This window comes from Lampris incognitus, chromosome 1 (assembly GCF_029633865.1).
Source record: "Lampris incognitus isolate fLamInc1 chromosome 1, fLamInc1.hap2, whole genome shotgun sequence".
In the NCBI taxonomy this organism is placed as follows: Eukaryota; Metazoa; Chordata; class Actinopteri; order Lampriformes; family Lampridae; genus Lampris; species Lampris incognitus.
The window spans coordinates 48,507,705-48,520,234 of record NC_079211.1 but is presented as its reverse complement, the minus strand read 5'-3'; the positions used below and the strand labels follow the sequence as shown (position 1 = coordinate 48,520,234).

Here is a 12,530-nt window from a genome sequence, read left to right as displayed (position 1 = left end):
GCTTCCAGTGTTCCCCGTGCTGCTGGAGCAGAACGCCTCCCAGCCCGTAGCTGCTGGCATCTGCTGACACCACCGTAGCCTTAGTGACGTCATAAAAGGTGAGTACCGGGGCGGTGGCGAGTGCTGCTTTAAGGTCTTGGAATGCTGTGTTCTGTGCAGGTCCCCACAGCCACTCTGTCGTTGCTTTAAGCAGTCCATAAAGCGGCTGACCTACAGTGGACAGCTCTGGGACGTATTTTGCCAAATAGTTCACCATCCCGAGGAACCTCTTGAGTTCCGTCACGTTCTGGGGCTGAGGAAAGTTCTCTATTCCGGCCACTTTGTCCGGGTCAGGTCTGATGCCTGCCTCGTTGATGATATGACCAAGGAAGCGGACTTGTTTCTGTTTGAACTTGCATTTCGCTTGGTTCAGTTTGAGACCTGCTGTTTCAATGACCCCCAGCGCCTCTGCTAGGCGCCGGTCATGGATTTCCTCAGTCTCTCCATGTATAAGGATGTCATCCATGTACACCTCTGTGCCCTCTAGCCCGGTCAGAGTTTCCGCCATCTTTCTCTGGAAAATCTCTGGAGCACTCGTTATACCAAATGGAAGGCGGCAGAAAGCATACCTCCCAAATGGGGTGATGAAAGTGGTGAGCCCCCTGCTGTCTTCATGCAAGGGGATCTGGTAAAACCCACTTGCTGCATCCAACGTTGTGAAGAACTTTGACCCTGCGAGCCTTGGCATTATTTCCTCCATAGTGGGCAGCACGTATTTCTCACGTTTCACCGCTCGATTCAGCCTCCTGAGGTCAGCGCAGCAGCGAACCTCTTTCTTGTTCGGTTTCAGCACCGGCACCATAGCTGCGCACCATTCTGTGGGCTGAGTCACTTTTTCAATAATGCCCTCATTTTCCATGCGCTGCAGTTCTTTCTTAACCAGTGGTACAAGTGGCAGCGGTATCCGTCTGGCTGTATGCACCGCGTATGGCTGGGCACCCTCCACCAGAGCTATTTTCACTGGGTCTGTTTTCAGCAGTCCACTTGAACCGAAAACTCCACTGACCTCATTCATCCGCTTCACTAGACCCATCTCCACTGCCTCTGGACGACTCAGCAGACAGCTGCCTCTCCCCTTGATCACATACACTGGAAAGGAGTATTGTTTCTCCTTGTAGTTGGTTGTGGCTTGAAACTGTCCTATGCAGCTGATGTTTCCACCTGGGCTTATGAAGCATGTGTCAGGAGGTCCCAGTTTTATGTTTGGCTTCAGCTTTTTAAATGTCCCTTGGTTGATAACAGTAGCGTCAGCCCCCGTGTCAATTTTAAAGGTTATTGGTACATCACTTATTTTTAAACTAACAGTCCAATCTTCCTGACTGCTCTCTTTGCCAACTTCTCCCAGAAAGTACAGCTGTTTAACCTCTTCAGTGACTTCTCTCACCGCTTTAGAGTGACATACACGCTCCCAATGTCCCTTTTTATGACACTTGTTGCACTTACTGTTCGTTGCAGGACACTTCCGCTCATCGGTGTGCTGCGTCTTGCCGCACCTCCCGCATTCATCTACTTTGTTGGTTGCAGGTCTGCTGCCACCATGACGCTGTCCGCCCTTTTTGTTTTGGCGTCCGTCCCGCCGTCGGACAACATTGACGTTAGCCAGCTGGGCCTCTGGTTGGTTAGCTTGGAGGCTGAGCTGCTTTGTTATTGCCTCCGCCTGGCGCACTTGTTCAATGACTTTCACCAGAGTAAGGTCCGCTGTGAGCTGGAACTGACGGGAGAGCACCTTATCTTTTGTGCCCACTACCAGACGATCTCTGATATGTTCATCCCTCTTGTCCCCAAACTCACAGTGTTCAGACAGCTCATACAATGTCCGGATGTACATCTCCGCTGTCTCTCCTGGCTGCTGGCTACGCTGATAGAAGCACGCCCTCTCATGTATGATGTTACGGCGGGGAATAAAGTAGTCGTCGAACTTTTTCAGTACGATATCATAGTCCACTTTATCACCCTCCGCCGCGAAGTCAAACGAGCTGAATATCTTTTCAGCCTCGCTTCCCATTGCATAAATCAGCGAACTCACTTGAATCTCCCCGTCGTCTTTATCCAGCTTTGTCGCGAGCCTGAAGCGCGAAAACCGTTGTTTCCACTCTGGCCATTCGACGGGGCAGTCAAACTTGAATTCACTCGGCGGATTAAACTTCGGCATGACCGCTCGTGTTCCGATACACAGACTATTCTGACACCATGTAATGTCCGTAGACGCCTTGTCTTACTGACATAAGAATAATTCAAGAACGAGCCGACTTCGTAGGTTCTTAACTGTGTAGCTTTTACTAGCGTTCATCCGACATACAACCTTCATAACATGCGCTTCTAACTTCCTGTATACGTCACACGCACTGCACGTACATCCGTGAGTAGGTCAAGTTAAACACGTGACCTTTCATTCATTACACATAACCTGCCCTGTCCGCGAGATACTGGAACCCGCGGCCGCAGCGCCGGACTTTAAGCAGCCGGCGGACCTTCCATTGAGGATGACCATCTACAAATTCCGGAGGCGGAGGCTCAGGAACCGGGGGCATAAGAGGACTGCTGGAGACGGGCTTAACTCGAGAGACGTGGAAGACAGGATGAATGTGCATGGAGGAAGGCAGCTTCAGCCGAACAGCTGCCGGCTCAGGACTTTCTGGACTTCAAAAGGACCAATGAAGCGGGGCGAGAGTTTCTTGTCGGTTGTCTGGAGGGGAACGTCCTTCGTGGACAGCCAGACCCTCTGTCCCTTCTTGTACTCCGGCGCAGGGGTACGTCGCCGGTCAGCCCCTCTGCGAGCGCGCTCCCCAGCCTTGAGCAGTGCTGTCCGGATGGTCCTCCAGACACACTGACAGCGTCGCAAGTGGAGCTGTACGGAGGGAACGGCCACTTCATCCTGCTGTGGGTTGAACAGGGGAGGTTGATACCCCAGGGATGCCTCGAATGGAGAAAGTCCAGATGCAGAGCTGACCAGGGAATTGGTGGCGTACTCTACCCACGGTAGGTAGTCACTCCAGGTGGAGGGCTTGCTGTTACATACACAACGCAACGCTGTCTCCATGCTCTGGTTTGCCCTCTCGGTCTGACCATTTGTTTGGGGGTGGTAGCCCGAAGACAGACTTACTGTGGCTCCGATGCCTTTACAAAATGCACGCCACACTTGTGAGGTGAACTGAGGACCTCTATCGGAGACTACATCTGATGGCAGGCCATGAAGCCGGAAGACATGTTGCATCAAGAGGTCCGCGGTCTCAGCAGCCGAAGGAAGTTTGGGAAGGGCTATCAGATGGACGCCCTTGCTGAAACGGTCTATGACGGTGAGAACCACAGTGTTTCCCCGAGAAGGTGGTAGTCCGGAAACGAAATCCAAAGCCACGTGAGACCAGGGGCGGCTAGGAATAGGGAGTGGCTGCAACAGACCAGATGGCGCCTGGTGAGAGGCCTTGCTGCGGGCGCGAACAGTGCAGGCCGCTACAAAGCTCTTGACATCCTCCCGCATAGTTGGCCACCAGAAGCGCCGAGCGATGAACGACTGGGTACGACTAACTCCTGGGTGACAGGAGAAACGACTGCTATGACCCCACTGAAGAACTCGAGACCGAACAGCATCTGGGACGAAGAGGCGACGGGGTGGCACGTTACTCGGAGCGGGTTGAGCACGTTGGGCAGTGCGAACAGCCGACTCAAGACCAAAAGTGACCACACCGACCACTCTAGCCGCAGGGAGGATGGGTTCAGGCTCTTCAAACGCGCCTTCCTTCGGGTGTAGCCGAGACAGGATGTCAGCCTTTACGTTGCGTGTCCCAGGACGGTAAGTCAGAACATAGTTGAAACGACTAAGGAAGCCAGCCCACCGAGCCTGACGACTGTTGAGACGTTTGGCTGCCCTCAGGTGAGTCAAGTTCTTGTGGTCCGTCCAGATGAGAAACGGGTGCTCAGCGCCCTCGAGCCAGTGGCGCCATTCCTCCAGAGCAGCCAACTCCCGGTTTCCAACGTCATAATTCTGCTCGGCCGGCAGAAATCGGCGGGAGAAAAAGGCGCAAGGATGGAGTTTCTGGTCCTCAGCCGACCGCTGGGAGAGCACCCCCCCTACGCCTGAATCCGAGGCATCAACCTCTACCACGAATTGTCTCTTGGGGTCAGGATGGAGCAGCACTGGGGCCGAGGTGAACCTTGTCTTGAGGACTTGGAAAGCAGAGCTGGCAGCAGGAGACCAGATGAAGGGTTTGGCTGGGGAGGTCAACGCAGTAAGCGGTTCTGCCAGCTGGCTGTAGTTGCGAATGAATCTCCGGTAGAAATTTGCGAACCCTAGAAAACTCTGCAGCTCCTTACGGTTGGTAGGTTCCGGCCAGTCCACCACTGTCTGGACCTTGCGGGGATCTGCTCTGGTCCGTCCCTTCTCTACGATGAATCCCAAGTAATCCACAGAGGGGGAGTGAAACAGGCACTTCTCCGCCTTGTCGTAGAGTTGGTTCTGGAGGAGGCGCTCCAGTACCCTGCGAACATGCTGGACGTGTTCCTCAAGAGACTGGGAGAAAATGAGGATGTCGTCCAGGTAAACGACGACAAACACATCCAACATGTCACGGAGTACGTCGTTCATAAACGCCTGAAACACTGCTGGTGTGTTTGTGAGTCCGAACGGCATAACCAAGTACTCATAGTGGCCTCGGGGTGTTTTGAATGTGGTCTTCCACTCATCGCCTTCCCTGATTCGCACGAGGTGGTAAGCGCTCCTCAGGTCTAGCTTGGTGAAGATGGTCGCCTGTGAGAGAGGCTCAAAAGTCGAACTCATAAGTGGAAGCGGGTACTTGTTCTTAATGGTGATTGCGTTCAGTTGCCGGTAGTCAATACAAGGTCGAAGTCCCCCGTCCTTCTTCTTCACAAAAAAGAACCCTGCAGCAACAGAGGAAGACGAGGGCTTGATGAGACCTGCAGCAAGGGACTCGGTGATGTACTCATCCATGGTCGCCTTCTCAGGGAGTGACAAGTTGTAGAGGCGGCTACTGGGAAGAGTAGCCCCAGGACGGAGATCAATGGCGCAATCATACGGGCGGTGAGGCGGGAGTGACTTAGCACGGGTCTTGCTAAATACCTCACCAAGGTCATGATACACAGGGGGCACGGAGGAGAGATCAGGAGGCAGGGGAGTAGGCGAGCTCAAAGGCGTAGCACTAGGAGCTGCACGAAGGCATTGGGCATGGCAAGTAGAGCCCCATCCAAGGACTGTGCCTGTGGACCAAGAGATGTGGGGTTCATGGTGTCTGAGCCAGGGGCGTCCCAAGATAACTGGATTAAGCGGGGAACGTATGATGTAAAATTGCATTGTCTCTGTGTGGTTACCTGCAACGGTGAGAGTAACGGGGACGGTCCGCTGTGTGATACAGGCTAATCTCCGGTCATCCAAGGCAAACGCATCAATGGGGGTCCCAAGAGACTCAAGGGGAATGTCTGCCTGCGAGGCAAAGTCAAGGTCCATAAAACTATCATCTGCTCCGGAATCAATCAGGGCTCCAAGGGAAAGTCTCTGGCCCGCCCAGACTAAGGCAATAGGAACAAGATGGCCGCGAGATTCGGACCCACGGGAGAAGGAAAGGCGGCTTACTAGGATCTCCCTTGGTCCTGGTAAGCCTAATCTTTTGGCCGTGAGGGACAGTCGCGGAGTCGGTGCCCCTTAAGACCACAGTACAGGCAAAGACCTGCCTTGAATCGGCTCTCCCGTTCAGCAGGAGTAAGTCTAGCACGTCCTACCTCCATCCGCTCTTCTACATCCCCAGGTGGCGTTGTCGCGAAAGAGTCAGAGGAGGGATTGGCCGGGGAAACGGGAACAGCGGTTCGGTCTGACGCAGAGGTAGTTCTGGGATTGAAGGAAGTTCCACGCAAGGCCTTCTCACGCTTTCTCTCCCGGATACGTCCATCAATGCGGATAGCGAGAGCAATGAGGTCATCCAGAGATGAGGGTTCTTCTCGGGTAGCAAGTTGATCCTTCACCGCCTCGCTCAACCCTCTACGAAAAGTGGCACGCAGGGCCTGGTCATTCCATCCGCTCTCAGCGGCAGCCAGGCGGAAGTCGACGGAGTAATCTGTGACGCTGGCGCCGCCCTGCTGGATGTTATTCAGTCGTGAGTCAGAATCCCGACCGCTTACCGGATGGTGGAAAACCTTACGTAGCTCTGCGACAAAGTCTCTATAAGAGTTACAGTAGCTGGCCCCCATGGACCAAGAAGACGTAGCCCACTGCGCTGCTCGACCACTGAGCAGGTTGGTCACGTAAGCGATCTTAACAGCATCACTGGAGAACACGGTGGGCTGGTGTGTGAAAACAAGCTCACACTGCATAATGAAGGTAGAGCAAGTTTCAAAGTTACCGTCAAATGGGCGTGGACTGGTAATGATGGTTCCACGGGGTAAATAAACAGGAACCGGAGGATCTACTGGAGCGGCGGCCACAGGGGGCGCACTTGCTGGCGGTACAGGCTGGTTCAGCTGCTGGTTGGCAAGAGCTGCTGAAATGGTCTGCAGTTGTTGCATGATCTCTGCCTGCTGACTCGCCATCGCCGCCTGCTGGACAACTAAAGCTTCCACAGAAGCTTGCAGGGGTTGAACTTGAGACTGGAGACCCTGCACAGCAACCGAAGCCTCTTGTAATTGCTGGGAATGGGCGTTGGTAATCTGAATTTGTTTTACTAGGGCTGCTTGCACCGGATTGGCTGTGGGTGTGCCGTCTGTGCTGGCTGGGGTCGTCATGGCCAGTTCGTACTGTTAGGGTTTGCACCCGACCCCAAGAGCACAAACACAGAAGGCACAATATAGCGGGACCAACAGGCTAATTTATTGAAGAGAAAACTCAGGAAGTCCACTTTCACCAGGAAACGCGAAGTCCACCTTTAAACCGGGAACCGTGGAGTCGCCCTTTAATCCGGGAACAGTGGAGTCGGCCCTTAATCCAGGCAGGAGGGGGGGGGGTAAACAGGAGGATACCAAAGGAGAACGGAAAATCACAGCAACGCTGGAGTGAAGAAATCCTCTTCGTAAACGGAAAGCAGCGCACAGGGGAAGGGGAGCAACGAGGAAGGTCCAACAGAGAAATCTCCAGGGAAGATCCAGGTAAGTAAACAAACTTCGATGAGCAGGACAAGCACAAGTACTCTCCCAGGGAACGGCACGAACTGGCAACAAGCTGAGAGTGACACAGCCAGATATAGGGAGGTGATTGCCAACAGGTGAGTGGAGGGGTAACGAGGAAACAGGCATCAGGTGGAGTTGGCAGAGCTCCGGGTACGCTTACACTGCAGAGCGGGTGTGGAGCGGGGAGACGTTGAGCCTTGGCCAAGGTTACACTGCAGAGCGGGTGTGGAGCGGCGAGACGTAACACGCTTCTTTTCACCTGACAGTGAGGAGTTTCACCAGGGGGGGGCGTAGTGCGTGGGAGGGTCATGCTATTCCCCTCAGTTCCCCCTCCCCCCGAACAGGTGCCCCGACCGACTAGAGGAGGCGCTAGTGCAGCGACCAGGACACATACCCACATCCGGCTTCCCACCCGCAAACACAGCCAATCGTGTCTGTAGGGACACCCGACCAAGCCGGAGGTAACGGGGATTCGAACCGACGATCCCCGTGTTGGTAGGCAAAGGAATAGACCGCTGTGCTACCCAGATACCCCCATGTTCTGATACATCTTGAAAAGACTACTGATATTTCATTCTCATGAGCTCTTTCCACCTCTCTCCTTTCCTTTTGCTTTTCGCCACCACTGACTTTTAAGATATGGGAGTTTTAACTTATGTGCCTTTTTTGTGCTATTTATTTTACTTATATCTCTTTGTTTAGTCATGTTGTAGACTTGCTTTTATCTGTATGTACAGTTGAAAATGTATTGCAGCGAATTCGGGGGACAACGCAACCACAGGAAGTGCCGCGGCCGGGAAGCAAACCCGTATCGCCCGCACCGCAGGAGGCATCGCTAACCGCTCGACTAAAGGGTCAGACCCGCCAGCCAGCGGCCAGCGTGTCTTCTTATCCATGCACGTTACAGTACGTAAATCACAACAATGGGGCAGCAGGGATTGGGCACTCTTAAGAGCTGAGTTACCGATGTATTTCTGTATTATCCATCCAGCCATCCATTATCTGAACCGCTTATCCTGCCCTCAGGGTCATGGGGATGCAGGAGCCTATCCCAGCAGTCATTGGGCAGCAGGCGGGGGAGAAACCCTGGACGGGCCAACACACACATTCACACCTAGGGACAATTTAGTACGGCCGAGTCACCTGACCTACATGTCTTTGGACTGTGGGGGGAAACCGGAGCCCCCGGAGGAAACCCACGCAGACACGGAGAGAACACGCAAACTCCACACAGAGGACGACCCGGGACGACCTCCAAGGTTGGACTACCCCGGGGCTCGAACCCAGGACCTCCTTGCTGTGAGGCGGCCGCGCTAACCACTGCGCCACCGTACTGGCCATTTCTGTATTATCTACATAAAAAAAACAAAAAACAGAAACACATTGTCAAGAAAAAAAGTCTTAAGGAATCCTGTAATATGCTTCGAGTTTCGACAACCGATCCGATGATGCTGTGTAGACCCAGCCCGCCTGACCTTACCTTGCAGGTTCTGGGAGGGATTTTGGCTTTCGTCCCGGTCTGACGAGCTGCGGCTCTGCATGAAGCGAACGACGGCTGGAGCGGACGCGGAGGTCCAGGGCGGACCGGCGGAAAGAGCAGCGAGCGGACAGAGCCGGGGACCGCCGCAGAGGACCGCCAAGGCGCCACGCCGAATCGACACCTGTTAGAACACTGCGAGACGGGACAGAGCACGAGGAAGAGCGGCAGAAAAAGAAGAAGAAGAGCTTCACCTCAGTCAGGCAGACGATGGCTGAGCAGTTGGAGACGATGTTCCTGTGTGTCAGCATGGCTCCCTTTGGGTTGCCTGAAAGCCAGCGCACACACGGGAGTCAGCAAACACTCACCGGACTTGAGACACAACGAGTAAATAGACAGAAAAACGCACCTACTTAAAATTGATTACTGATGAAGGTTTGAACAATCTTAAACTTTCACGATCCTCGTGAATACATTACCTGTGGTTCCGCTGGTAAAGCAGATAACAGCCATGTCCTCCGGCCTTGGAGGCTAGGGGTGGGATGGAGAGGGGTTGTAAGGGTCAAGGGTTTAAACAGCACCAAGTAACTGACAGTGTCATCCATCATTCGCATTGCTGATGGGACCAAGGCACTACCATAGACTGTAAGGGTACTGACCACTGGCGGGCGATGGTTGGCCTTGCCGATCGCCTGGGGAGGAGGAGGAGGAGGGGGGGTGAGAACAAAATGAAAAAAAAGAACAAAAGGGAAATAAAGAGGAAAAAGAAACCAAACAAAGAAAAGGGAAACCGAACAACGCCTCCATCTCCAGAAGAGAACAAAGAGATTGTAAGAACAAACAAAATAATAATAATAATAATAATATTAATAACAATAAACAAGAAAAGAACATAGAAAAATTAATACAAAGGACAGAGGCTGACCTCCATCTCCTGCAGGCTGATGATCTGGATTCCTGCCTGGTGCCCCCTGCTGGTGAGCTCGGTACTGGGCGCTTCCATCAGGACGATGGTTCTGACCGAGTGGTCTCCGCCCTTCAAACAGTCCAGCAGGAGGTCGGCCTTGCCAGCCACGTCACACACGATGGTCGAGATGATGGCTGTGTTGACGCACACACACACACACACACACACACACACACACACACACACACACACACACACACACACACACACGATGATGTCAGCAGGGTGGGTGATGTTAATGCTGATTGAAAGACACTGATATTTAATAATAATAACAACAAAAATCACAACGTTATGTGAATAGAGCCCCATATAGCTAAAGGATACTTGACAGAGTAAAAGTACAGCAGAACAAAATCAAAACGAGAAGAGAGCAACAAAATGATCGGACAATATGGGCCATACAGTAAAAACAGCACAAAACAACACGAACAACACAATTCTTGTAAAACGTTATTTATCCATAAAGTGTGGGCGTACGGCGCCTAACAGAGTGTGACGGTTACCTTTGTCTATGATGTAGCAGATGGCCTCGGTACCCAGGGTGTCGTAGAGAGGAACTGTCACTAAGGAATAGCAACAACAGGCCAGCTCACTGATGGTCCACTACACACACACACACACACACACACACACACACACACACACACACACACACACACACACACACACACACACACACATGAATGAGACCAGTGATGTCAAGGTAAAGACAAAGTTTAAGTCGCCAGCTCTGAAAAAGGCTAAAATACACGTTAATATATATATATATATATAGTGACGAATTCTACTAGTGTTTCTGCCCCGAGGTTCATTCACATATTACCCACAATGCAACTGAGCGGTCGATGTTTTCGTTATGTTGTGGGACATGGAACATGTTAAAAACGGACATATCTGTTACAGATAGCGGTGATGTGGTGGAAGGTAATGGGGACGTTATGAGAGAAGCTAGATTAGATAACATGCTGCTTCCTACCATGAGGATAAAGAGTAGGCAGGTAGATGGGGTTGCTTCGGTGGCCGGAAAAAGGGAGGAACGAAGATCCATGCAAGCTTGTATCTGTTCTGACTTGTTTGACTTGCGGTCATTAAAAGCTTATTTGTTAACGCTGAAAGTTTGTCTAAGAAGTCAATTATTTAACCACGTCACATTGGTGTCAGAAGTGGGATGGAGCGACCGTAAGGCTATCGGTAGCGTAGGCGCCCAGAGGCGTGAAGGAGCTGATATGCTTAAGCGCGGGGACGCGCTTCCCGAAGGAGGTGGGTAGTGTAACGTGCATGGATAAGTAGACACGCTGGTCCTTGACTAACGGGTCGGACCCTTTAGTCGACTGGTTAACGTTGTCGCTTGCGGTGCAGGAGATACGGATTCGCGTCCCGGCTGTGGCGACACATTGGTGTCAGAAGAGTTGCACAGTGACCAGGGACGCAATTTTGAATCCATGGTGTTTGGGGAGATGTGTCGGCGCCTTGGGGTACGGAAGACCAGGACCACTCCCCTACACCCTCAAAGTGATGGCCTGGTTGAGCGGTTCAATCGGACCTTGGTCACACAACTAGCCATGCTCACGGCAAGGCATCAAAAGGATTGGGACCGCCATCTGCCCCTGGTACTCATGGCATACCGGTCAGCTATTCAGGAGTCCACGGGGTGCACCCGAGCCGCACTAATGTTTGGTAGGGAGCAACGGACGCCTGTGGATCTGGTCTTTGGCAAACCGCCAAACCCACCAGTACGAGGGCCGCCAGGCCAGGACTATGTAGACGCACTACAGGACCGGATGGAGGCTACTCATCAGCTGGCTCGAGAGAATATGGCCTCTGCAGGGGAAAGGCAGAAGAGAGCCTATGATGTACGTTGCCACCGCAAAGCGTACCAGCAGGGGGACAACGTATGGGTGTATAACCCACGGCGAAAGAAGGGACGGTCCCCAAAGCTGGACAGCAACTGGGAAAGGCCTTGCCTCGTCCTGAAGAGGATCTCAGAGGTTACCTATAGAGTGAAGCTCCCTGGCCACGAATAGAAACAGCGGTGACATCGAAGGTGGGGGCTCAGACCCAGCGAATGCAGAGCCGTCCCCGTCATCTATCAGCAGCCCGCGACAAGGCGCAGCCCGGGATGTGAGAGGTGCTCGGCGGAAGAAACCCTCATGGTGGATGGACCGATCCACATGGGATTTGGGTTAGGCCAACGGGACGTTGGTCTTTCAAGGAAGGGGGCAGTGTGGCGAATTCTACTAGTGTTTCTGCCCCGAGGTTTATTCACATATTACCCACAATGCAACTGAGCGGTCGATGTTTTGGTTATGTCGTGGGATATGGAACATGTTAAAAACGGACATACCTGTTACAGATAGCGGTGATGTGGTGGAAGGTAATGGGGACGTTATGAGAGAAGTTGTATTAGACAACATGCTACCTCCCACCATGAGGGTAAAGAGTAGGCAAATAGATAGGGTCGCTTCGGTGGCCGGAAAAAGAGAGAAGCGAAAACCCATACAAGCTTGTGTCTGTTCTGATTTGCGGTCATTAAAAGCTTGCTTGTTAACTCTGAAAGGGGTGTCTAAGAAGTCCATTATTTAACCACGTCACAATATGTATATATATATAGCGGCTTTTTCCCGAAACCCTCAATGATGTTGAGTGCTCGACTAATGAGGAGCGGAATATCAATATGGGTTGATACACACACACACACACCGGCCACTTTATTAGGCACACCTGTCCAACTGCTCGTTAATGCAAATTTCTAATCAGCCAATCATACGGCAGCAACTCAATGCATTAAGGCATGTAGTCATGGTCAAGACGATCTGCTGCAGTTCAAACCGAGCATCAGAATGGGGAAAAAGGAGATTTAAGTGACTTTGAACGTGGCATGGTTGTTGGGGCCAGACGGGCTGGTCTGAGTATTTCAGAAACTGCTGATCTACTGGG

The 12,530-nt window shown here is 52.5% G+C and overlaps 1 protein-coding gene across 5 annotated transcripts in view; it reads right to left on the bottom strand.

Annotated features, from left to right (window-relative positions):
• Positions 1-12,530, bottom strand: part of LOC130124079 (long-chain-fatty-acid--CoA ligase 1-like) — a 63,483-nt gene that overhangs the window by 37,484 nt on the left and 13,469 nt on the right. For 4 of the 5 annotated variants that reach the window (XM_056293471.1, XM_056293488.1, XM_056293496.1 and 1 more), the window contains 5 exons: positions 10,097-10,196; positions 9,549-9,724; positions 9,283-9,315; positions 9,103-9,154; positions 8,878-8,951 (listed from right to left, as the gene is read on the bottom strand). In XM_056293471.1, coding sequence (XP_056149446.1) covers positions 8,878-8,951; positions 9,103-9,154; positions 9,283-9,315; positions 9,549-9,724; positions 10,097-10,196 — 435 coding nt within the window. Of the gene's footprint in view, positions 1-2,289; positions 2,305-8,877; positions 8,952-9,102; positions 9,155-9,282; positions 9,316-9,548; positions 9,725-10,096; positions 10,197-12,530 lie in introns of all 5 variants that reach the window. The other variant, XM_056293480.1, reaches the window with a different exon arrangement.